At 45.3% G+C, this 27,425-nt stretch overlaps 1 protein-coding gene across 2 annotated transcripts in view; it reads right to left on the reverse strand.

The window, feature by feature from the left end:
* The window catches only part of LOC105837961 (zinc finger protein basonuclin-2), a 250,438-nt gene extending 234,226 nt beyond the window's left edge, over positions 1 to 16,212 (reverse strand). For both annotated transcript variants that reach the window (XM_012683177.3, XM_028191323.2), the window contains exon 1: positions 13,214 to 16,212. In XM_012683177.3, the coding sequence (XP_012538631.2) occupies positions 13,214 to 13,984 (771 nt within the window). In that variant the 5' untranslated portion in view covers positions 13,985 to 16,212. The remainder of the gene's footprint in view (positions 1 to 13,213) is intronic.
* Positions 16,213 to 27,425: the final 11,213 nt, after the last annotated feature.

Here is a 27,425-nt window from a genome sequence, read left to right on the forward strand (position 1 = left end):
GGCGATATTACAATCGGCCGCGGTCCATCATGAATAACACCGCGCAACGATGTTGTCGAATATCGAACCGATGCGACGTCATTGTAACCCCGCCGCTAACGAGCCGGCCTCATTGTTATCTCATCGAGTTTCCCGATAACCAATGTGATCTCAATAGGCGCGCACTATCCTCAAAACTCCGTTTCGTCGATTCCGCGGGCAAGGGCGGCTGAATCAATTCGGCGCGTATTAATAAACGTCGGAATTCTCGACGCGAAATAATGTGCACCGAGAACAAAATACATTTTACTCATATATACGAATGTTCGCGACTCACGATTTGACTTTCGTGATCATTAATTTTCGCGTCTCTCATATTTGTAATTGATCTACACACAATTCTCGAGGCTGACTTTTTCATTTGCACGTGCTTAAGTAAGCTAAATTTCTAAATTACAACCAATTCCCAATTTAATAATTTCGATTTCGCAGTTTGACAATTTGGCCGAGCGTTGCATATTACTGTTCTCTATGAGATCTCCAAAATTTTGCACGTCTGCGAGATGTGGACGACGCGATCGTGCAAGTGCTGACTACCTGTTGAGAGAGGATCGCGAGAGAAGAAGCGCAAACGCAGGGAGAACGGCAGAAGAGAACCCAATTAAAGCGCCGAACGCGTCCTAATTAACTCCTCAATTACACGGTTTCCCCTCTGATTTCGGGCAAACAAAGAAGGCGGGCCAGTTACCGGAGAGCAGGGTCACCAAAGAGTATATTTCCCCGCCACCCTCGACAAACCCTCTGCCCTCCCTCTTGGACCTCACGCTTGACGACTTGCCGTGTTCCACCCCGCTGATACCTTTCCGCACGTCAGCCCCTTCCGTCCTTCTTGTCCCCCTGAGGCTCTAGGTACACATTATAATTGCGCATATTAAAATGGCGTCACGACTGCGCCATCCATCTAGCCAGCCAGCCAGCCAGCCAGCCAGTAAACCAGCCATCTTTAATCAATAATGGAGCATCAGGGACCATGACAACAGATACCCTTTCCCGGGGTTTCCGTCTCGTGGACCCTGCCTCCCCCTCCGTTGGCTTCTACCCCTAGGCAAGGGTTGGCAGTCTTCCTCCTCGGGTTCGGATACGATCGCGTCGTGTTACGTTCCTCGACTCACCTTACCTTTCCACCTCGTCCATCAAAGGTCCATGTAACTTGATGAAATAATCCCGTCTTTGAATGTCCTCCTAGAGGGAGCAGTACGTTGCTGAAACTGAGGTCTGTTTCTCCGTCAAGCGTATAATATATATTGTTACGGTACTTTGTAGACACTTTGTAAATTCGTATTTTATCTTGTTTTTTCCCATAATATCATAAATGCAATGTTCCCAAAGATACTTCTCGAATGAATTATCCACTTTCCCCTTTCTCGATTCCCGTTGCGAACTTTCCCACAGAAGCAGCACGCTCGACTATTTGCCAGACGAGGAGAAGGTAACTGACGAATTAACTTTGCGGAAAATCATCGCGATGGAAAAGAGGGGTCGTCGCATTTCGCGTGCGAGAAGAAAGATACGCAGTATGGCCTTCACAATGAAATATTGAAGCACCGGTAACAGTTGTTGATTCTGTCGTATTACCGTAATAGAGGAATGTAAATACGTGAGCGAGGGGGACACGCGAGTATACGCGCGCAGGCCAGCCGATCGTGGAGCAAAGAGCCCCGACGCCGGTGGAGAGGAGCTTTCCAAGCGGAACGTTGCACGGCAGGCACGTGCGAAACGTACACGCGTTTCCTCGCACGCACCATCGCCGTACGCACAGCCGATCTCCATATCTGTATACGTATATATAGTTAATGTATATAGGTGCGCGCACGTGTGTCGCGTGCTAAGCTCTTGCGTGTCCAGGGCCATCGATCGACCGTCAAGCCATACGCACCTGTCAACGTGTCATTATACATCCGGTACTTCGGTTTTGTGCGCCGTGACACTCGTGAAAATGACGGTTTCGGCTGACGGCGTGGGGATATATTACACGGCCTATTCACGCGACGCCAATAATGGCCGGGATTGCAATAGAAAGCCGCGCATTTCGCCCTTGGGCCGGATTCAATCTGTTGTTGAGCCATTTAAGGCCCACTTTCGCTCGTCATTGTGTGTCTGACGACGTTCGCCGTTATTATGACACAGGAACATCGTGGCTCAAGAGGAATCCAAAATACGCGTGTACATTGTCCCATTGAAAGCGCGTTTATTTTCGTCAAATGATCAAATATTGTTATAGAAAAATTTCACATATTATTACATGTAAAACAGCTTTTTCTATCAGCCGTTTATTTTCTAAAACTAATTTATATTTCATAAAATTGCAATACCCAACATAATTGTTACACTCGTTTAATTAGCGTTGTAGAAACAAACGCGTGTCCAGTAAATCCGTGTTGTAAGATTGTTACAACAAGATTGATATTTTGAACGAGGGAGAACGGTGAGTAATTTGTTTTCATGCGCGCAATATTTCGTCTCTTCTGTTTCTAAGTCGCGAGAACGATAAACGTCGATTGTGCAGCTTGCGGGCTATTGAAAAAGTAATACGCGTGGTATCCAACGGCGATGCGGCCGAACGAGTCAATCGGATGAATCCAGCGGCGCGGCTCGTGCACCAGGCAGGGGGATACGAAATTAATAGTGTCTATGCGCGGGAACAAGACGAGAGCGAGGGCATTATCGTCCCTCGTTTGGGCATTGGGAGCGTGTAAAGGCATGATGCAGAGCCGGGGCGGCCGCGGTCCAGCTCAAAGCGACGATCCACCATTGCCGGACACGCCGGGGGCGCAACAGCTTGATACATCGTTACACGTTGTTCCTTCCATGTGCCCTTCTGCTACATCTCCCCCTTTTCATTCCCTTTCTCCTCCTCCCCCGCCTCCCCCCCGTTCCTCCTCTGTCTCCGTTTACCCTGACCATCGTCAGGCCCCATCCCGCTGTCTCGTTCTCTTGTATCGGTGCACCGTTGTTCCTCCGGACACCCCCTGCTCGAACTAAACCCATACCAAAGCCGACGCCGACGCGGCGCTCTAATACGATCTCACGATGGACGGCACCGTGCGAGCCGTAAAGCTCGGTTTACCGAGACAAGGCAGCCGCCTACGCGACTACGAGCCGGTCTTTAAATCGCGCCACACCGCGCCGCGCCGGTACATCGCGTAAAAGCCCGGTGCCCGCGTTATGCACTTTGCGCCAAGATCCAGTCGAGAGGACCACGGGGATTCATCTTAACCATACGTTGCACGATATTTTATTTTTAAGTAATTTAATATTTTCGCATGTAAAGAGTTATTATGCGACTTTAAGGTGTTACAAACGTTGCCTTTCATCACGCCACATGTAGTACATTATGCGCGTGAGATTCTTCTATGTTTACCTCTCTCGGTACAAAATACGATTGCGTAACGCGTACCGAGATGTACGTGCGTGACTACATATTGAAGAATTTTTTGGTAGCGAGGAATGTCGCGCGTAGAACCGGTTGCCGGAGAACCCCCATCGAACGGTAGTCACGAGATGTTACGAGAAAGAAAGAGAGATAAGGAGAAAGAGAGAAGATACGCGAGAAGAGAACGGTGACACGGGCCACGTATCTATTCAGAAAATATACGAGACAGCGAACGGAGACTGCCGCGAAGTTAAAGGCGATCGTGCACACGGAATGATCCGCGGGTTCCGTAATACACGCACATTGAAGCTCGCAGCAGGTTACGGGAAGTGAGAAGATAGAGGAATCTACCCGAATAAAACTGAATTTCGTCATTAATACACGTTTATGTGCCATTGCCAATTTTGATTTTTGCTCAGTCGTCAAAAAAAAAAAAAATGTCACTTTCAATAAAAAAAACTATCGTTTAATTGTGTAAAAAATTCCGAATTAACTTGTACTTGGTTAATTTTTAACTTGATAAAATATTGCATGTATTGTAACATATGTTGCGTGATAAATAATAAATATGTATAATAATCTGCGCACAGTAATTACCGGTCGCCGGTCTCTCGGCCGGCGACTTAAAAACGCGTTTGAGGAGCGAGCTGCGGACGTGAGGAATTATAAATTCCCGGACATCGAGCAACAAAGATGTAGCCGATAGGATACATCGCCGGGCCTGGGGTCAAGATGGAGCACGCGCGCGGAGTTATGTGAACACGACTTTAAAGCGCCCAGGGTCGCAGGGACATCGAAGACGTGCCGCTGCTCGCTGCTTTATGGAGGCATCAATTACTTTAATATTCGCGGCCGTAACACCCCGGTGCAAACGGTGCACGCGCTGCAGCACATAGTCGGCGCGCGCTATTGCGGGTCGCGGTAGGTGTCAGCGGTCGTAAAGTCAGCGGCGGCGCGGCCGAATGGCGTTTTCGAGCATCCTCGGCATCCTTTCGTAGCGTAATCGGCGTGACGATGCCCGCGCGCGGAAACCCGTCGAATTATAACGTTCACCGTGACAGAGAGAAGGAGAGAAGTTGCGCATTTTAACGGCGCAATAATCGAACGGGGCCTCCTCGTTATGGAGATCGCGCTCGAGTTTACCGGGTATACTCGTATATACGTAAGGATCTATTACGGCGCAGGAAAGACGCAGCGAGATATCTGAGAGGTGATCTCGGCACCGAACACCGAGCGGTGAAAGATAGCCGCGCGCAGCCTATCCCAGGCGAATTCTCTTCTGTTCTCACGGAAAGGACACGTGTTTCGGCGTCGACACGCCCGTGACGATGCCGCTTTCGTGCGTCGCGGGTAAAACCGATATTATCGATTCACGGCGATCATCGAGGTAATTGCAGCGTTCGACCCCGGCCAGTGCGCGGAACGATGATGAATGGGTGTCGTTGAATGGCGGAAGAGAAAAGAGATCGGCTCTCGGAATTACGAAAGCCGGGGGAATGGCGTTCTAATGTAAATTGCGACTCGCAGCGGCGGCGGCGGCGGCGTTTAATCGATCGTTTGAGCGTACACTGAGGTCAAGACTGGACGCTCATTGAAGCGACGTTGAGTGGTGTCGTCGGGGTCGGTCAACAAGAAGCGTATCTATCTCCTATGAGCGGCGTCAATTACTTTAATGGCAGGCGATCATAATGCCTGCGATGGCTGAGCCAGTGTCAGCGCTTATAATATACATATAGCGGCGGCCAATAAGCGGCTATATTCCAAGAGTGTCTCTTTGTAATGTACTCGCGAGGTCGTAACGTATCGTCACGATTATAATGAGGCTGGCCGTGCTCGAGCTCGCGTGTATATTCAAGTGATAAGGTCATAAAGAGCAACGTTATAATAATTTTGTGTCTCACTTGTGCCGATTAATATTACAAGTCCCGTAAAAAACATATATGATTATCATATTGTTGTATATTTTTAGTTGATACTTATCAATCGGGAATCTCTCGTCGTCAAACTGTGCCCAGAGCTGCGCATGCAGCCGTATAATCTCGCTGAGCGTAACGGCGCATCTACAATACTTACGTCGCTGGGAGCAATTACTAATGATACGTAATGCTAATCAAAGCCAATCAAAGCGTCGAGCATGTCACAGAGATGCACGGAGGGAGGATAATAAGCACGTGACAGTAAATGTCAACTAAAGATGTTTCATAACAGACAAATATTCACGCACACAAATTGCTGTTTATTTTGCAACGTTGCATTACCTCCGTTCAGACCTTTGACTAGATATTTATGGATTGCTAGTGGCTACGCGCTCAGATCTGCGTCTCACGATCCTCGCATTACGGCGATAGGAAAACATGCATACTTCTATTTTATGTCCTTCATGCGATTTAATTAGGATTCCTGAGTCAAAATTTGAAAGTTTAAAGATGTCATTAAATATATTGCACATTTGATGCACATCCGATAAAAAAAGTGATCTATTATATATATTATATATGTACATATACTGACGATGCATAGCTGCATTCAAAGGTCAAGATAACGTATCACAAAATTGAACTTTAATTTATAATTGAATAAAAGTAATAAAACTTTAATTTATAAAGAAAAACAATTCTTTCCGCTGTTTATAGCAGTAATACTATTATTTGGCTGTCAAATTACAATTTAATTAATTAATTAGTTAAAAACACATTAATGTTCCTAGTGTAATTAACATTAGGATATATCTCGACTATCAAAGCAGGAGACATTTTATGTTCGTCGACGCGATGGAGGGTGATTCAAAGCGAGTCATGAGAAACTGTTCTCGGCAATTTATTATATTATATAGGTATTGCTAACGAATGCAACATTGTCCCTCCGGCGAACGATTCTACGGCTTGCGTCAACTGTTAACAATACAGTGTGCTCTCGCGGATTTCGTATCCTGTTTGGAAACACGCAGGTGCGCCGCGATATCAATGTACTCTATTAATCGTAGGGGGAAAAATTGTATATTCCCCGCCCGATTCTACGATGCTTATGACATTTACAAAGTCCCACCGCGATCGACGATGCAAGAAACGGTGTTATGTAATCGAGAAAAAGAGTTCTCTCTCTCTCTCTCTCTCTCTCTCTCTTTCTCTCTCTGCTACTATATGATAAAGAATTAGCGCGTATCACTCTCTGTTGGTTTACGTCGACAGGCTGAGTTGAAAATGCACACGGTTCTCTCAGTCGGTCGCGGCACGCGAGCAGAACTTAATTAAGCCGCGGCTTTTAGGTCGCGCGAGAGCGGGAGATTATGGGAGCGCGATTAAGAATGAGAAACGCGATATCGCGTTACGGTCGACCGGTTAAAAATTATCGGCCTTTTGCTACGCAAGTATAATCTCATATTTTATTGCCGAGAAAGAACTGATTATTAAAAATCAACCGCGTTTGATCACAAGTTTCGTTAAATAGGAGAAAGCTATGGCTGCATACAGAGATTCGTTGCGATATAATTAATTCATTACTGTTTTAGCTAACTGACATTAATAATTAGTATCGAAATAGAGGAAACTTTAGTAGGAAGGGACAACAGAATGGAAGAAGGGGGAGGGGCGAATTTTGAAATCTACCTTTCGACACAATGACTGGCTGTCATAATCGCCATATTCCTATTAAAGAACGCATGCCAGACGTCGACAGCCGCATGATAGGGCGCGTGCACGCCGAAACCGCAGGCCCGCAGCCACATGCTAATTATTTATTCTTTGTTATATCCTCTTTTTGGGGTGATGATTGTCTCCCCTCCGATTATGGTATGCGATTCGTCTGGTTTTCAGGACCGTTTGCGGATATCGTTTCATCATCTCTACCAGCTGAGATTATATTTCTTTTTTTTTTCCTAGTTTTGATTTTCATCTACCCCGTCAGTCGATACTTTGATAGTAATACTACTGATTTCATACTTGCAAATCAATAGATCGCAAATGTAGAAGATTGCTTTTAATAATTAAAATTACATTTTAGTTATTACATTTTTGCGTGTTCAATAATACCAACATCAAAGTTTCGGAAAAAAATGAAAAAATATCCGGAAGGCATCGTGAGAAATAAAACGAGATATCCGAGTTAAGCATCAATGTGAACGTGAATAGTTACATATCATTAATTATTCATATGCGGCAACAAAGTGATACTCGTAACGTAGACACACGTGATTACACTTTGATATAATCGGTGACGTACAAACTCGTTCGTAAGAGTGTGTATTTCGTGTCATATTGAAATGTCATTTATTTTGCGGAGATAACTACCAATGTGGTTTTTTCCTCCACGTCAATCGTTAAATGGATCGACACAAGAACGTGTACAAAGATGAATACATTGCATATGTATATTCGCACAAGATATATAAATGCACCCAGAGTGCTATATCTAGAATGGGCTTATATATATCTATCGAAGTCCCCGCGCTTCATAGACGGCACTTAAACGAGTTTATGATCCAGAAAACTCGAGCGCCAGGCAACATTCCGAGGAGATTCCCCGGGCCATCGTTACAGAACGCGGGGGCCCGTAACGCGCTCAAAGTGGGCCCCGGTGGCGAACAACAAACGCCGTTGTCTAACGTGTTTGCCGACGATGAAAAGCGTGGCGTGGCGCATTCGGGTGCCCGACGACGGCACGTTTCCTCGACGATATGAGACGAATTGGCGCGCGTGGGCCCAGGCTCGGGCCCAAACCCGAGGCCCGCGCCACCGCCGCAGCCGCAGCGCCATGTGTTGCGCTCAATTGGACGCCCTTCAGGTAGAAAACGCATCGGCGTGTCCGGCTCGCGCACGCATCTGGCGAGCGGAACCGCTTCGGGGCGTCGTCGCGGGCCCCACCGATGGAGGCGTGCAAACGTATTCCTTTCTTTCCACAGGGTCCTACTTCTCACTGGGACCCTTCCCCTCACACCCTCTGCCCTACCCCCCCCCCCCCTCTTTTATTTCCATTTATGCCCGTCCGCAACGCGTGATCGCGCGACTCGTTACTCGCAAATTGACGCGGTTTCGCGTTTAAACGTGATGTATAGACCGTGTCGGCAGGTTATACTTAACGATCGATGAGCGACAAACGCAAAAAACACGATCGCTTAAACTGCGCGATCTGCATTCGTGCCACGCGACGCTACGGATGAGTTCGCTCATGCGAATGCGGATACCCCCTCTGGGTGCGGCTTTTTGTACGTGTTTTTGCATCTGCAATATCTCAGAATATTCCGCGTCATGCAGTCGTATTTTGTGGTTCAAGTGTCCTCTTATTTCATAATTGTTATTAATCAATTTCTACAAATTAAACTTAAACTTAATTTTGAACAATATTTTATTTATTTTATCATTTTTATTTTTCTTTATTCTCTATTACATCTGTAAATAAACATTGCGTGACTCTAAATTATACATTCACGTATATGTTAATAATGTCATCACGTGGCATCAACGGCACAAGGAAAATGATGTAACTTTTTGCTGCTAAGGATAATTGAAAGTGATTCGCGAGTGAAAATTGCTTGATAATATTTCATAAAAACTACTTATTATACTAGTTTTTTCCTTCCGTAAATATGATCGCATAGATTACAACACAACATGTCATTACATTTTAACATATCGAGGAAATATTTGTCCTTAAAATGTTATCTCGACTGTCAATTAACATTTATGCCACTTTACATTATTATACGTTTGGGTAATATTAGACAGATGGAATAAAATACAATATTGATCATTTTACAAAATATGATGTGTGAGAAAATTACATTGAAGAATAAATAAAAATCAAAATTTTGTTTTCTTAATGTTATTGAATCTTCTAACTCTGGAACGTGCAATAATTTTTTTCAAAAAAATCAAGATTTAAAAAATGAAACTGCATCTCTTCTCGGAAAAGAATTGTCGCGTCGCTATCGCGACTTGCCGATCGCTTCGCGAGACTCGCAGGTGCACGCGCGGCTTCCCGGTCATGAAATTTATAGACTGATTCGCGCCTTCGGGTTCGCGAGCCAGCGCGACTTCGTCGCAAGATCTGGAGCGCGCACGGAGGAAGAGCAGAGCCGAAGGGAATCGGCTTCGATTCAATGCCCTTATTCGTTGCGGTCGTACGTTACGGAACGTTATCTCGATACAGGTGCGTACCCGCGGAAGACGAACGCGGATCGTTACGCGGGACGAAACGATATGCAGATGAGTTTGCTGTAACGTTTACGCTGCGAAGCACTTTCGGCCCGGATGCCATAAACACGACGATAGGCTCGTTCGATCGCCGTGCCTAGCCGGTCGCCCCATTTTTGGAGTGAGCACCGATCGCGCCGATTATACGAAATATCCGCAGACGCGCGTTTCTGGAGGTCATGAATCGTCTCGTTGCAAGTATTACATCCGAATACACTTCGGCCGAATAAAATGAAGAACTCCGTATGGGAATTAATTTTATTATCGATAAAAAATAATAAACCATTTCTGAAATTAGATGACGGAAAAATTGACAGAACAGACTGAGATCCAAATTCGAAATTCTGTGTTACTTCTAGCACTAAGAGTACTACACCATGACTGCTCTAACCGTTTCTGAAATTATAATTGGCGGATTATTAAAATTAGTATTATTTTTAAAGATTATTGTCAAAATCAATTTGTCTAACTTGTTTTCAAACAGATGTTGTAAATGAATTAAAATCATATTTTTGTTAGCAACTTGAAAACAGTTGCTTCTCTGTATAAAATAAATTTTATAATAATCAGTTTATAAATTTTAATTATTCTATTAAATACACAGTTATACTTTAAATAAATTCAATTCAACTATTATTCAATAAAGTAATTGTATTACTCTTATATCGAGAAAAAAGCCGATTGTAATAAACGCATATCAAAATTGAAAATAAACGGCATTGAAAATTACAGCATAAATTAAGATTACCAAGCAGGCACTTGGTAGGAACATTTCATCGGCGCGATACCCAAGCTAATGCATTTCTTATACTTTCCGCGAGCGCGAACAAGCGATACATCTCTCGCGGAGTGAGTCACGCCTAGTCGATCGACGCCGATTCGTACGATCGCTGATAAGGTCGCTCGTGAAACTCTTTAAGCGTTAAAGTTCTCTACGAATAGATCGCGGGTTATGCAGCGAACGCTCTCGCGCGAGCGCTCGTACGGATCGGTTGTATTACGCGCGGAACCGGCCGTTTCACGAAAGCCACCAGTTGAATCGTTCTTTCGCATCGTAAATTTGGGAACGTGACGGAAGTGCCATAAAGCGAAGGACCCGGAGAACGAGACGGGGAAGGTGGCACGCGCGCGTTTAATCTTCGGCCCTCGTCGAAAACTGCGAGGCAGGAATCGGCAAGTTCGACGAGCTAATGGTCGCTCCGCAAATTAATGCGGCCGCTTAACTGAAATTTCGAACGATATTTATCCCCGGCCCGCTTGCGCTCGCTCGCTCGCTCGCTCGCTCACTCTCTGGCCGGCGATAAATTATAAGAAGCGGCGGATTACGTCATAATGGACGCCGAGCACGCGCATCTGTTTTACGAGCGCGGCGTTACACGGTAATCGTTGAGCGAGCCGACCGACCCATCCGCCATCGCCGCCCGCGTTTCTCGCTTATAATCGGCCGTTCGGCCGAACTCTCTCAATGAGCTCTGTATCACTCTACCTCTACAGCTCGGGGACGAGGGGAGGAGGCGGGGAGGAAGTTCCCTTCCGAGGGATAGGGTGCGGCACGCCGGAGTCCTCCCCCGAGGGGCAAAACCGCGGTGTGTATAATCACTGTAATTTCGACCGGGGCGCAATTTTTGTCCAGGCCGATCGCGACGTCTCGTCCGATTTCATTAACCCTTCATCTCGGTCCGGCAATTTCAATCGGAGTCCCGTACAATGTCCTACGGAAGCAAAATCGTGGGAAGCGAAAGCTGGTAAGACATCGCCTTTAATTCTTCTTTAAGCCTCGAGTTATGGAAGACGTGATCAAATTACGCCAAGAAACAGATTTCTGACGTACTTTAATGATAGATAAATAATTTTTATTACTATTATGTGTATTATCATTTTCTCTCCTCTTTGTTCTCATTTATATTTACAAGATAAATATTATATATTCATCGTAAGTAAACATATCGCAGATAATACAATTACAAAAGTTACTTGTTCGATATTAATATATGCTCGGAAAACTATTTTCTCACTTCTCCTGCTTCTAAAAAATCTCATTGAAGTGTTAATAAGAAATAAAAATAATTTTGTTTACATTTCTCGTGAATACCACCAATTAGGATATGATAGATGTAACACCGATTGGCTGTCATAAAACTGAAAAAGATTAATGTCAGCGTAACCTCACACTGCTCTTTACAAGTCGAGTAACGATAACACGGCATGACGAACTAATTGCTGTAGATTTCGCGTTACGTAGCACTTTCTTACCCTCGACGTATACTTTTTTTTTGCTCGTGAACGCACCCTTGCTCTCATGTCATACCCGCGATACTTTCAGCGACCTAATTTTTAATTCGAAATAATATTGTCATTCGAAAGAATTAAATTTAAAAATTTGGAAATTGGAACGAAGAAAAGAACTAGTTAATTATTTCCTTGATTGTGTAAAAGTCAAGTAAGATATAGTCTGATTAAATTGCAAGATAATGAAGTGTAGTAATTTTTAATCACGCACACGCACACACACACGCACATACGCACCATACAGAGGTATAATAAACTATTTTGTGTGATTCTATATCAATTAAGAATTCCTAAAAGTAATAAATATTTTTATTAATAATAAAGAATAATTAATAAATAATACGTGTGTATGTATTTTTTATAATTTATCAATATGTAATTTAGCAATATTTAATAGTAACTTTTCGTTATTTGTACCGCATAATTTTTGCTCGAGTCACTTGTACTTTAGATCGCGAAACATTTTAATATTCAATTATATATCATTTATCCCATCGGATAAATTTATAACATTGCATACGGACCGACCTAATCTATAATGTACAGAGAATTAAGAAATTTTGACGATTTACGATCAGGCATGGTAATGCGTCGCTCGCACGAAATAGGACATGTGTAGCATACTGATTGCGTGTTTGGAAATTTCACGCGTCTCTCGGTGAAAATTCGTACGCAGGCCCGCGGGCAAAAAAAAATTTTTCTGCTGCCGCCTACGTCGTCGTATCGATACTATCGCTATTCTCCGATTACTGATTTTATCGAGTACCTCAATAAGATCGCGCGATTGCGTCGAACGCGATATTCTCGCTTTCGTCACGGAGGTATTGTACCCTCTCGGTAAGTGCCATACTGTTCCGTATAATCGCGTAATTCAATATGAAGTACACATAACTAAAGCGCATCGCGATCGAAATGCACGATTTCTCGTTTTGTGATCTTGAAAAGAATGCGTTATGTAATTTTAAGAGCTTTCAAATGATGAGATTGCGGATTATTACATGCAAAAAAACTCAACAACTATTAACTCGTAACTTCTAGAGATAAGACTATATATAACTTCTTTATAAATGCTGCAAGAAAGCGTATATACAAAAGCGAGTGTAAAAGATAGCGCGTGTACGAGTATGTTGCGCTATTAATAACATAAACAGATATCGCCACGTGAATTTTATCCCATAGTAGTAACATTGAGAACAATTTAATTATTACATTAATTGGCGATTTAATCCAGATCTATTCTAAACAATTAGGTTCTCATGTTGAAAAATAAGAGAAAATTTAGGCGACGAGAAAAGAGAAGGCGGAAAAGGGAAAGCAGACTTACGGGCATTGGCGGGTGAAGTCCACGGAACGCGGAGCTGTTCCACTTGCGCTGCCTGGCCGCGTGATAGTGACCACTTCTACTGTAGGCGTTGTTGTTCTGATGATTGCTGTACGAGCGCATGGTTGGCCGGAAGCCTGGGTACGGCGCACCGTGCTGGAAGTCGGCGGCGTCAAAGCGGTGATGATGGGGCTCGTGCCCTAGGAAGCCGTCATTGGGAATCGGTGGCAATCTGCCGTAGGCAGCGGCAGCTGCGGCGGCGGCCGCGTGTCGATCAGGGTGCAACGGTGTCGTCTGCTCGTGGCCGTCGCCGAGCTTGCCGATCGGCCCGTCCGGACGACCAGTCGGGAATGACGTCGGGATCATGGATGACGGATGATGATGTCCATAGAACGGAGGGAAGCCGAAAGAGTTGGGCAGTCCCGTCACGGAGCGGTATCCCTGATGAGGAGGAGGCGGCGGCGGCGGCGCCAGCGGCCCTGGCAGTGGCTGTCCGGGAACAGCGTCCAGAACGTAGCCCGGCTTCTTGTCGCCGTAGTGATAACCGTCATTGCTCGGTTGCTGCCGCTGATAATCCTCCCGGTGCTCACCTTTCACCTCGGCGCCGGCCTCCGTGGGCTCGGGCATCTCGACTTTAACCCTCACACCGTCCTCCCTGTGCTGTTCCACACCGGGTTCACTCTTGATCTTCGCGAAACAAATTCCCGGCGACTTTGTTGGGGGACTCGTCGTATCGGAGTCCTCGTCGCAGCCACCTATGCTGGCCTGCTGCATCCTCGGGAGGTTCAGGCTGACTCGACGTCGCGGCGGCTGCAACGTTCGACCTCGTACGACCACGACGGCGTCATCGCCCTGCGAACTGATGATACGGTCGTCGGATCGCGATTGTCGGGCAAAGAGATCGACCGTTGGTTGGCTGCAAAATTACGCGGGCGAGAAGACGAGGCGGAAAACACTGTGGACGAGCGACAGTAGAATCGGATGCGCATTATTTATCAATTGCGAGGATTACTTATAAATCCCAGAATGGGGTTCAGCGGCGAGGAAAACGGGAGCATTCTCTCCTACCGCGAGAGCGTCGCATGTCGCACAGTCGCACGGTGGATGCGAGGGAGAATTCCGTCAGAGCGTCGCGTTCGGCACGAGGGAGGCATTCGGAAGCGCGCGCTGTAAACGCATAGCTGGCGCATAATCCTCCGGATTCGCATTCGTGATCGTCTTAGTCCCGCATCGTGGGATCTCCTGATGCAATTCCGCGCGGATATTCCCTCCCATGCACACGTACACGCGCACATACACGTACACGTGCGAGTCTCAGAGACCGTCCGTTCGTGGACACGTCGCACGGACGTGGAAGCGTAGGTCGTCGCTCGCCGTTGGATTTCGGTCGCGTGGAGGGGGGAGAATGGCAGGGAGGGCGGCAAGGGCGGCGTGACAGTTTCCACCGCGTGTGTCACGTGTCCACCGACCTCAGGCCCCGCCTACGACTCCGAATCCGATTTTCCCTAACGAGCCGGATCGTTATTACCTGGCCCTTTCGAATCGCGTCATTCGTCGCTCGAGTCGGCGAACACGAGGCGACGAGTGCGACGGGGAGGGGGAAGGTACTCCTCCAGTCCTCCTCCTCCTCCTCCTCCTCCTCCTAGCCCTCTCGCGATAGCCAGATCGAGGGAAGCGGGAACAAATGTCACTTCTTCACCGGCCGAAGCTCCGATTTCTCGATCGCTGCACGGTCACCCGCACGTCACTCCTCTCTCCTCCCGACGCTGCCACCCTCGCTTGCCCACCACCACCTTCTCTTCCTCGTCCTCCACCACTTCCTCCTCCTCCTCTTCCTCCTCCTCCTCCTCTTCCTCTTCCTCCTCCTCCCCTGCTTCCTCCGTCCTCCCTCTCCGCTTCTGCGACAAACCGCCGAGCGTGAAGCACCACGCGAACACCGGACGCGCGATTGGCGCGTTTTCTTGCCGCTACCGCCGCCGTCGTCGCCGCGAGAACTCTTTACGGTACACTGCCTCGGGAACGCATCGCGGAGTCTCCCGCGCGTAACCACGTCAAGTACCGGGACGATTTCGCGCCTCCGGTGTGCGTGCGAGACGCGCGTGCGTTTGCTGCGTGCGCCTTCCTCCGGATCGCACACAGGACACGTATATGACACCAACGGTCGTCGTAACGTCGTCGTCGTCGTCGTCGTCGTTGTCGTCGTCTTCGTCGTTGTCGTCGTCGCGAGGTAGCCGCCCGGTTTTATCACCGCGAAAGCGATGAGAGAAGCTGTCGGCCGGCGCGAAACACGCAGCGGGCCCCGATACGCAGAGGAAGGCCGGCGGCCTCGGTCGAGCTGATCGCGTACGTACGAGTTTCGTTCCACGCAGCGTGAAACCTCTTGGCGGAGGTGCGCGGAGCGGCGCGCGGCGGCCACCACCAGTCGGCGGAAGCGCACGAAGCCGCCCGAACAGGGCCGAGAGAGTTTCGATATATCTCCTCTCTACCTACTCTACAGAGTACTCTGGCCGCCTCCCGCCTTGCGCAGCGAACACCGCCACCGCCGTCGACCGACAGATCCACGAAGTGGGTTCACCTTTTGTGAGCGCCGATCCTGTCGAGAGCGTCCGATATAGAACGCTCCGATATCGTACCTCATCATGTCCCGAGTATAACACTTTGGTACGAGATAACTGAATTTTAAGATTGAAACACATTTATTTCGGGGGAAAAAAAATAAAAGTAGAATCGCAGCCGATACATCAATGCTAAATGTTGCGGAAGAGGATGTTGATCTAGTTTAAAAATTTGTCTTTTAAGCATACAATGTTTAGACACGTTGTGTTGGAGTAGAGTAAATCGATTAATGACCGCGATGATCAGAAGCATGAAAATTACGTTAATTATATCGTGATGTTACATGTTACGAATTTGATAACGATAAATGTTAATAATACGAGAAACAGGCTAAAAATCGGAGCAGTCAATGATCCCGAAAATACATCTCATTCAATTAAACGCGGTATTGAATCCCGTAAAACCGAGACGGCTGGTTACACTAGTTTAGATACGGGGTTTATCATCGGGTTCAGGACGGAATCGATGCAAAATTGCGTTTGCAAATTTGGTTATCCACGAATCTCGTGTTTCGGAGCGTATATTTCGTTGTACCGTCAACGGCGCGTAGCCGGCGTAACTCATTTGTATTGTCTGCAATATAATTCGCATTTAATCGTTGATCGAGGTCTAACCGACAAATTCCTCGGCCACTGGAGACTGTCGAGTTCGGATTCCCGGCGCACCTTTCCCGCGTGAGATCAAGCTCCTTTTTTCTTTATTCATGTTGTTACTTTGTATCGCCTGCACCAGTAGTCGCGATGAGAACCGTCGGGCGCGAGTATACCCCGCCGCCGCACGATATATCAGGTTACATATCCGTTGCGTCATGTAAATTGATACCTGTACACGCTCGTACACCGATCGGGCATTTATTTAAGCCATAAATTATCGTAATGTCGATTGGACACGCTCCTAGGTACGATTTTACTAACCAGACCGTCGTGCGCGAGTTGTGCCGCGAAGCTGCCGCGGAGACAATAAAACATTCGCGTTCATGCTAATCGCGCGCGCGCGCGCGCGAGCGTGTGTTTAGAAGTCGTCATATTACGCAATTACAAACAAGGAAGCCGCGCGTTGGACGTCATTGAAATTTACGACGATGAGAGAAACGAAGCGCGGAATTATTGCGAATTAAATTGTACGATTTAATTCGCGTACTTTGTACGGCAAGGAGGCCGACAACGACGCAGATCGATATCAAAAGTTACAAGGTGACGAGCACGAGGGTCATTATGGAGAGTAAATACTCTCGTAGTATAAAATTATGTATTTTCGAAAACTTTTTTTCCTGTTAATCAAAGCTTGATATATCTTGTGATTATTTATCTTCTGAAAAAACACGGAATGCTAGCCTTGTGCTATTACGAACCGCGTAACAACTCGAACTTTATTCAACGCGAGTGTGAAAAGAATTGTCCATTATCGCGAATCGTCAACGAACAAGTCTTTCATTATCGGACGTTGCCAGGATGTCAAACGTCGCTTTACAGCGAGGCATTCCGCGGATACTCGTCCACTTTTAACATTTGTCTCCGGTACGCACTCCAAATGGTACTCTCTCCTGGACGATTGCTTAGCTCGTATAACCGTCACGCAGCTAGAGATTTCCTCCGCGAGGAAACGAGACTTTTTCTTTTACAGGCGCCTCCGCCTGTTTTGTCTCGCGTGGCAGGTAAAACGACGCCGATGCATGCCGCAGTAGGTAGGCATTGCGTATAGAGCGGCCGTTGCGGGCTTCGCCTTTCGAGGTAGCCTACTACGTGCACCCATCCGTATATACCGCGTTGCCGAGACAAAAGGAACAGGAAGGACAGAACCATGGGTTCCCTCTTGCCGTCTTTTTCTCTCTCTTCCTCTCTATCTTCTTTCTCGCTTACCGCCGCCCTTTTCTCTCCGTCTCCCTCTCTTTCTCCCGACGCGCAGCCCGTCGATACTCGGCTTATACGACTCGCGGGGCGAATCGATGCGTGTGTGCATGCACTCTCTTCGCAGCGGGATGACTGGTGAGAGAATTCAATTTCCGTCGTCGTTATCGTGCCTCCATCTTCAGCTCGGGCCACGCTCGGATCATCCTCGCTGACTCCTCGCTTTCCCCTCTTCCGTCGCCGCTGCCTGCAGTAACGAGACAAAGCCGTCATTGCCTTCGCTTTGCTCGCGCGCCTCGTCTCGCGACCTTTTCGCTGGATGGACCGTCAAGAGCGCGCGCGAGCACGCGTTACCGAAGTAACTATCATAAAGATAAAGATCAGCCCGAAGCGTCTAGTCTAGAGTGCATGTTTAATTATATCAGCGAATCGGAATGAATTCGCGTCCCGGCGCTCGCTATCATATCAGCAATCGATTCAATCTAGGCGAATCATAATAATGCGAGAGACGAACGAAGAAAAAGACTTCTCGATTCCCGGCCCTGCAGAAACGCAACGATCACAGATAGCAATCATATTTATAGCCTTTGAGGCAAACACTTCGTGAAAGTACTTGTTAGAGAGAATCTGTGGAAAACAAGGTATCATAAAAGTATATATGTAAAAATGCCCTTAGATAAGTGTGTATAAACTTGCTTCAAAGTCGAGAAAATCAATAGCGACAATGAGACCATCGATATACCATGTGTGTACCAAACGAAAGATACGTGTATGCGTGTGAGTAGAGCAAGTCGGGGGCTCGATAAGGCAATTCTACACGCGAGTGTTATAGATAACAGGATTTGTTTTGACGTATCTCACACAGGAAATGACCGTCACGTTCGTACCCGATCATTGTCGGACATATCGGGATGTAAAAATCACCCGCGACATCCGCTCGATTCCGCTACTATCGGTCGTTAGACAAGATAATGCAACATTTCAACGCGGCCCAGTCGAGCCACGTTCGGTGAAGCGATTACGTTTTACGGCCGGGCGAATATAGTCCCCGTTACGCAATCGGGCCGCGCTTCCCAGCTGTCCGATCGGCAGTTTAGGTAGAGGCCTGGGTTCTGGATGGGGCAGCACGAAGAATATACGAGTGTGTAGGTCGACCGCGTATGTACATCGATCGCGGCGATCGTTACTCCCGCTGCATATACGTTTCCAACTGTAAATTGAGGTAAATACTTGAGCGAGACAGACGCATTGGGGAATTTATCGTTAAAATTGATCTAAAAGGAAGTAACGGATAGACCGAAGATTTTGATTTATACCTCTTTTCTCTGTAGCATTTTTGCTTCAATTACACTTCTCTTTGATTGCCGAATTCGCTAGTGTGAGATAACATTTTTCCTGATTGTACTGCCATACGCACCAAAAGAGTTGTGTCATAAAGTCAATAGGAGGTAATGCACAGGAGGCATGTGAACGACGATTGCAGTTCACAAAGAGGAGATGTTGGTCGTCGCTTCTCCCGGGTTAAGAGTGCAATGCCCCGAATGTTACAAAGCTCAAACTTATGCGATATATCTGTACGGAATCGAGAGATGTGTTCGGGACGGGGTACGGATCTATATTTCCGTCGTGTTCGCTCGCATCGGAGACGCGATAGCGCGTACACGCCCAACTCGGAGGTGAGCCGATCAATCCTCGGACGGACGCACCTAAGGACATCATCGCGCGGACCGCCGCCGTTTTCCGCCGTTCTCGCAGCAGGAGCGGCGTCCAGCGCGGCTCCAGCAACGATCTCCTGCGCCGCGGCTGATTCCTAGAGAACGACGGGGCGTGTGTCACCACAACTCTGGGGACAGATCGGACCAATGGGAAGTGGTGGAAGGCGTGGATCGCGGCAGCCACGGAGGACAGTGTGCGCGGACGACACGGACGGCAAAGTAGGGGACTCTCGAGGCGACACGGGAACGGTCCCCCACCGTCCCCTCCCTCGTTACCCCGCTTCCCCGTGCGGGATCTCTTGGTCGCAGAGTCGTCCGGTCCGTCTGGTGGGAAAAGCGACGGAGGGGTCGTAGGAGAGGTGACCTGGCTGGTGGGGACGCCGATACACGCCCATTCTCTCGTGGTGGGAGACGAAGAGACGGCTCGCGAGAGACCCCCCCTTGTCCTGCTTGCTCCACGACCCTGCCGGCGGCGCGCGTGGCATCTGGTGGTACAGATACGACATCGCACGGCTGACGCGGGGAGATTGCCGTCGACCAGCCGCGCGCACTAGCGCGGGAACCGCTCTCGTCGCTCCCGACGGAATACGTTGCGTAATGTGTAGACTGGTCGCGGAGCACAAGATCGAAAACAAAGAAGTGTAGTCAATTCTCGATGTTCAATGTAACTAAATCTTGTACACTAAATCTTTAACTAAAGTCTATTCAAATAATATAAACGAACTGAGATCAGCTATCAATGTATGATCACTATCACTTGAAAAGGAGTAATGCGTTTACGTTTAGATATAAAAATAATCTTCAGTCTTCCTAATTTTGGCTCTCATTAGGAGAAAATCCCGAGATATCCCGTATACGTCACCCAACGTGATCGGAAAGCGACGGAGCATGTGTCACAAGCGATTGACGCCTCTTAATTGTGGATTTTCTCTTATCTACTGTCACCCTCCTCCCTCCGGGCAGTGCTAAGCTTGCGGATTAGTTTCTCTATCACCGATGACCCGCGTCGAGAACGCCCAATCTTTCTCCCCGATAGCCTTCTCACTCTGAGGGCTTATTGCATCCATCGGTACATTCCAACGTAGGAATTCTCGACGTGGTCGACAAATATCGATAACTATCCATAACTCAGAGTATTCCACGATCCGATAACCGAAATATCTGTCATTCTGCAGGTACTAATTACTCCTTGTATTACATTTCGTCGATTACGTATCAGATTTTGCGGTAAGTGAACGTTTCAATTAACGTTCGTTAGTTCGCATTGGGGAAATACGTTTCGCGGAATATCCGAAAATTCGGTCGACTTCAACGAGACGTAACAGGAATAACGTAATCGTATACGTAACGGAAATGATTTATGCGGATCAATAGGTACTGATGCGATTTGTATTTCAATGCTTGGTAAAAACTGCTTCAACTAATGAGTGTTAGTATTTGTAAAATGAACTTATATATTAAGTAAAAATTGTAACAATTATATCGTTAACCTTTCCGCTTTTCTTCATGTGTGTGTGTGATTTTATATCTTGTAATTATATATATGATATCATTAAAAAGACATCTGTAACACAAAGTCAATTACATTTTAAAAAAGAGATTGGTAATAGCTATCAAATATTGAGTAAAATAATGCCAATTACATATTTGATTAATATAACCAAAAGTAACTTTACAGTTTTCTAAATATTTAGCAAGTATAAATCAAATTTATTAATATTTATACAATAATTTTTTAGTGAAATAAAACTATTCTTAAAAAGAATTAATTAAAGACTAAATAAAATAATTGTAATATTCAAGAACTCTAAGGAATTTCATTCCCGTAATTGATAATAATTTTAAAACTGATTTAGAAGATTAAAAATTTAGATGTAATTTCTTTGTTCTCTTTTCAATTTATTTTTGACTCTGATTTTTTATTACATTCAAAGATATAATAAGACTGATACAAAATTAAAACTTTTGGGTGTACTTACAGTTATTCTTCACAAAAGATAGATTTTAATTTTTTAACAACTTTAAAAAGCCTAACAAAATATAAATATACATATCTAAAATTTAAATATAAACTGAGAGATAACGAATGATAATTTAAATAAATCTATAATGAACATAAACCGGATGAATAATCGTCACGAACTAATCAACTGCCGCTATAATCAACTACTACTAAACTGCTGCTCGTCCGATTCATCAAGCTAAAGTGCCGTGCACTCACGCGGACGCGACGACCGCCGCATCGTCCGTGCGTGCTGCCATCAGAAGGCAAGTCAAGAGCATTCGTGAGATCGCAATTAATCTAACGAGAAGCGCATATCCGTTTCCGATGTAGACGCGAATAGAGCTCAAGTCGGGGCAATTTGGATCGCGTCTCGCGAGGAGTATAGACCGAGCCGAAGGAGTCTCTCGTGTCGTGGCGGCGACGGACGCTCGATTTCAACGGAAATCCACTCGAACGAGTGAGCGAGCGAAGGAGAGAGAGAAAGAGAGAGAGAGAGAGCGACGTGTATATCCGTCGGTCCAGGCCCCTTGCACAGGTCGAGCGGGCACGAGATATAACCGGGTTTTTCTTTCGACAGTCACTTGACATTAAAAGTCACGGTATTCCGTGCAGCCACCCGTCTCAGCGTCACGTCAGGTTGACGGATCGGCGCGCGCACTCAGGAAATTAGGCAATTTCCGGGCCGCGCTCGCTCGTGTCTGCATTTAATAGCACCGCGCCAGTTACTTACCAGTTTGGCGGAGTCGGAGAACACCGTGGTCAGGACACAACGAGCAGTATCGTTGTACAACGAAAGGGGTAGGCGGGCGGGCGAGTAGATCGCTCGGCCGTGCCCTCGTAGGGTGTATGTCTACCCACTTTTCTTCATCGTCAGGCCAGACGTCCCATGTCTGATCGATCGCGCGCACTCGAGTCTTTGTACGTGCTCGTTCATAGGACGCACCGGGTTCCCCTTGCGCTTATTAGCTTGCTCGCAATTTGTGACTATTTCGAATTTTCCGCGTCTTTCAAGTCGCGATGAAATATATTGTTCGTTAAAAACTTTCTTGCAAAATCTATTGTATGTTGGAGAAGACGTTTACGTTTTCCCTGCTTATAGCGTTAATTAGTTTTCACAACGACGTTATTGTCTCTAAGTTTGTTAAGGATTATTTAACATTAGTCATTGAAAATTTCCAATGTAACTAATAATTTTCTTGTCGCTAATTCCATCCTCTTTCATTCTTCCTCTTCTCTTATTTATTTATTTTTTTCACTATTACTTATAGAATAATATTATTCGAAAAATAATTTCATAATGTGATAAAGCGATTGGTTAAGCATAGTATACATTTTTACATAATAAAAAATTAAAACTATTTCTAACTTAAGTTATTATTAGTATTATTATATAATATTATTAATTATAAATTATATTTAAATCTTTCTTGAAAAACGTATACATGATCATCAACAGGCGCTAAAATTATTTGAAATCTCGTTGATCAGATTGATCAGCTGAAGCAAAATAGAATTATCGCGGTATCCTGCAAAGTAGACAACAACGCGACGGCGTGCGACAATGTTTCGCGCGCTGAGCGGGTATCGTTAGAAGCGCATAATAGAGCCTCTCTGTCGGTGGTGCGCGGTGGTCAGTGTTGATAGTCCGGTACGGTGAGAGCGAATCCCGGGGTCATCCCCGGGGTCACTAATGACATACGCAGACTCTTGCCGTGTATACAGACAGCGATCGCACGCACGCATGAGCTGGCGCACGCACATGTGCGTACGCGAGCGAGCGAGCGAGCGAGCGCGCGCGCTCGCGCTCCCACACGGAACGCAGACGCAAAAGCGAAACACGAATTGGCCTCATCAAAGCGAGCAAACAATGCCGGATGCCGCCGATGGTTCAACAAACGTGTGGTTAGCCAAATCACCGTACGGCACGTAGCGCACACCGATGCCGCACATCGAGAAATGCCGAACAATGCAACAACGCGCACCGATAATACGCCGCCGCGCTGACTGCGGTGCATCGGCGATGCACCGCGCGGTGCAACGCGCGCAGCCCTGAAATGCGCAACGATCGCCGTGTTGCACCGCAACGATACTTAACGGATCGTTTGTACGATGCGTCCCTACGCGCGGCGATAGCTCTCATGTTCATTTTCTTTGCGCGAGACGTCGGAAAATTGTAGGGTGTGCGCTCTCTCTCTCTCTCTCTCTCTCTCTAGGTGCAAATATAATGCTTAAGAAATAATTTCAAGATAAAGGTGGAATCGCTCTTATATGTACGGCGACGATTATTTTCCGATAGAATTTTCTGCGAGAGGATCGAGCGCGAGTGACACACGATCTGGCGAACGTCGCGTTATCATTCGTTTCGATTGCGGTTTTTACTTTTGAAATGAAATAATGTAGATGTATGTTAAGGCTTCGAAAGAAGAAGATTATTTGTGCCTTGACATTCCTGAAAACAGATGTCGTATTAATTGGAAATAAATGGAAATGAGGAAGGAGCTAAGAATATATATCTCTCTGTATATATTATAATAAAAAATATTTCTTCATTTCCAAGAAGACATTACTTTGGACCAAAAAGCAATTCCTTTCTTTCTCTCTTTCTCTCCCTCTCTCTTTCAATTCTTGAATAGACACTAATAGGACCGAAATCCATTTTGCAAACGGGAGGAAGCTGTTCCGCGTTGCCGAGAAGTATCGACGACGCTCTGACGATGGTTACACATGTGGAGCAGGACAGAGAATCGGTTTGGAGGCAGAGGGGAACCGTCTAATAAAAATGTTAATTGCACGGCTCGTTAGAAGACCCCCCGCAATGTCTGCTAGAAGTTCAGCCGGGGTCGCCTCGCGGGGAGTCCGCGAGTATTTGCCTTTAAACCTTCGTCCTTTTTCTCGCTTTCCTTTTTTCCTCTCTTTTTTTCATTCACTTCGCCCGATTATTTATCGCCCGGTGAATCGTATACGCGACCGCGTGCAGAATCTGGATTATACTCTCTCTCTCTCACACACACACACACACACACTCTTTCATGCGCTTCCTAGATCGAAGAGAACTAACTACTGTCGTAATGAGACCGGAGTTTGATAGCGTAATCCAATTACTCTCGCGCGAAATCTTCCGTGATCTCGGAACGGAAAATCTGTAAAACGCCAAGTCGGTAGTGGACCTCGAAGTAATTTGTCTGCGGAATTTACGCTTCTGCCCTGCGCCTATGGCAATTTTGATGAAAAAGTTTACGAAATATTTTCATATCGAAGTAACCTTATTAATCGTTCAACTGTAAAATGCGTATATATTTAAATATCAAAGATAATATTCAGTTTATTTCCCCCAAGAAAAAAGACATATTCAATATTTAGATATAAACATAAAAATCATATTTACAATTACCAGAATCGATAGCTTCAGTAGATTTAGCTAGTTATTTAGTTTTTTTTTCAGTAAACATTGAAGAACAATTTTTATCTCTTGTTAGTAAATTATATACTCATAGAAAAAGGATATATTCACATTTGTACAATAATGCAATTTACGTGTCAATAAATAAAAATTGTTTAATATAATCTGCTTTATCATAAAATCGAATAGAAAAATTTTTGTATTGTATAATAGACAGGTTACAAATAATTCTTGCACATCTATCCTCAAGTATAAAACTGTCATATTTGCTAGTGGTTGCAATACAAAAAAAAGGAAAAAAATGAATATCAAACCACGTTTGGCATTTTTCGCAAACGAATTGTTCTTTCGACTCCGTGATCAATTCGCGCCAGGCAATTAAATGTAAAAAAACACATATTTGATATATAAATATCGTGGCGTGTACATTTCTCGCGCTACAGTTTTCGCTGCGCCATATTAAAAACGAATATTTTTGCAATAAATTGCGCATTCCCCGGCCGGGTGTAACTCAATTTCATCCGGCTTGATCTCCATTTCATCAATTTACATAACCCTCCCGCTGTAATACAATGAAATCAGTTTGAGAGATAAATTCAATAGCTGTGGCAACTTTGCCTACACTCCTACGCCCCGAAAGAATTTTGTTTGGTAATTCAATCATGAGCTCTCGTCAATAAACTTTTGATAAAGGACGATGGATAAAATTGGCCAATCTTTTTCTCTTAGAGTGACAAGAGAAATCGGTATCGTTTTTTTTGTAGTTTCTGAATTGTTGAATCTGATACTAATCTTCAAAAAATTTTAATTTTCTGATAGAAAACCTTTAAAATCGATACAAGAAGCTATTGAGCTTCTAGTAGATACTGTAAATTATTATTGTATTAAGCTTTACGAATGTATTTGTAAGGCTTTTCTTGCTAATAAAACATAATGCTTTTAATAATCTAATAGTTTATATTCTTCTTAAAAAAAAATTAAAAAATCATTATTACCTAGATACAAAACATTATCAATGAGAACTATTTTAAATTTGGACTACAATATTTGAGAATATTATTATTCATTATATTTTTGAAATATTTTTTTCTACAGTATTTTGTATTCTATTGTACTATTGTTTATTTAGTAAGATTTGTGCAAAATTTTAAGTATCAATACTTGCTTTCGAATAAGGTCTTTTTCACTAATTAATTTGTAATGTTTATAATCCAAATTTTTATAAACCAAAAATCGATTTATTTTATCAATTCTCTGCCGTTTAATGCAGAACGTTTTCCTTCTTTCTTTTATCTATTTTATTGTGCTATAGCAATACTTTTTTCGTGTATTTCTCATGAAAATTTATATCGCACTTCTTTTTCAAAACGCTTGTTTCTCTTTTCGAGAGGACTTCTAGTACATACAGACTTCGCTGTATACATGTATGTCTCGCACAGAAAACGGAGTTTCTCCCCGGGCGGTTGTCTCGTACCGAGAAAGAAACGGCTCCGTCCTTTTTTTTTCCAACGGCACAGAGTCAACGCCAGTTGGCAAAAGCGATCGTCGCTTCGGGGCGCGGCCGCACGGCTGGTCTTTCACGTGGATTAACGCGCACGAGCGGGGACCACTCTTCTCTTTGCCAGTGCAATGGCGCACTTTGTGTTTTTGGGCATTCAGACGTACATACGGAGGAATACACGCGGTTTATCTGACTTGGACACACGCAAATAGATTGGAAGTGTGGGTGAATACGAAAGTACTGAACGGAAAAGTGAGAGAAGAGAGAAAGAGAGAGAGAAAGAGGAAAAGTCCATTCAGACATTGAGGCAGTTGAACCCTCACGGCTGCCCGAGCAAGCCCTTCTTTCCTTTTATATGTGCATACTGTATATTCCCTCGGTTTTAGGCACAGAAAACTGAAAAGCTAATTTACTTTAAAAGTATCCGAGCGCACCGTCGCGTGAGAGAGAGAGAGAGAGAGAGGCAGGGAGGGAGGGAGGGTGGGAAGGACACGAGGGGGAAGTGGACGCTTTATCAAACGTGAGCTTTTGAAAAGCTAACCCTCCCGGGCTAATGCAGCCAGCGACAGATTGGCGGTGGCTGCCGATTCTCTATGTTCTTTTTGCTCTATCTCTCTATCTTATTCTCTCTCTCTCTCTCTCTCTCTCTCTATCTAGCGTTATCTAGCGAGTGGCGCTTATTCACTTCCACCGATATAATGGCGAATAGCCATTTCGTTGATAGCTCAAACGGATTGCTAAAATGTCCAAACGTACATTCATAAAGACATTCCGCACGCTGTGACGATTGGGAAAGGGAGAGGAAGGGAGAGAAAGGGAGAGAGTGAGAGAGAGAAAGAGACAGAAAGACAAGAGCTTTGGGAACGAGGGATTGCTCCCGACTAATTTCGGGTTTTAAATCAAAGTCCCGAGTCGAAAGGTCAATGCGTTTCGGTGATTCGGATCCGCTCGCATCAAAGCGTCGTTGTCTGCCCGTGTATTATCGTTATTATATATAAAGTATACACAGAACGACACAAGCCAAAACCACACAGACGTAACTTTAAAAGAGAAAACGCAGAGAAGGGAAATTAAAAAAAGCTATTATCCAAGAAATATTGCAAATGAACAAGCGATCGATTCGAAATTATA

This window comes from Monomorium pharaonis, chromosome 11 (genome assembly GCF_013373865.1).
Source record: "Monomorium pharaonis isolate MP-MQ-018 chromosome 11, ASM1337386v2, whole genome shotgun sequence".
In the NCBI taxonomy this organism is placed as follows: Eukaryota; Metazoa; Arthropoda; class Insecta; order Hymenoptera; family Formicidae; genus Monomorium; species Monomorium pharaonis.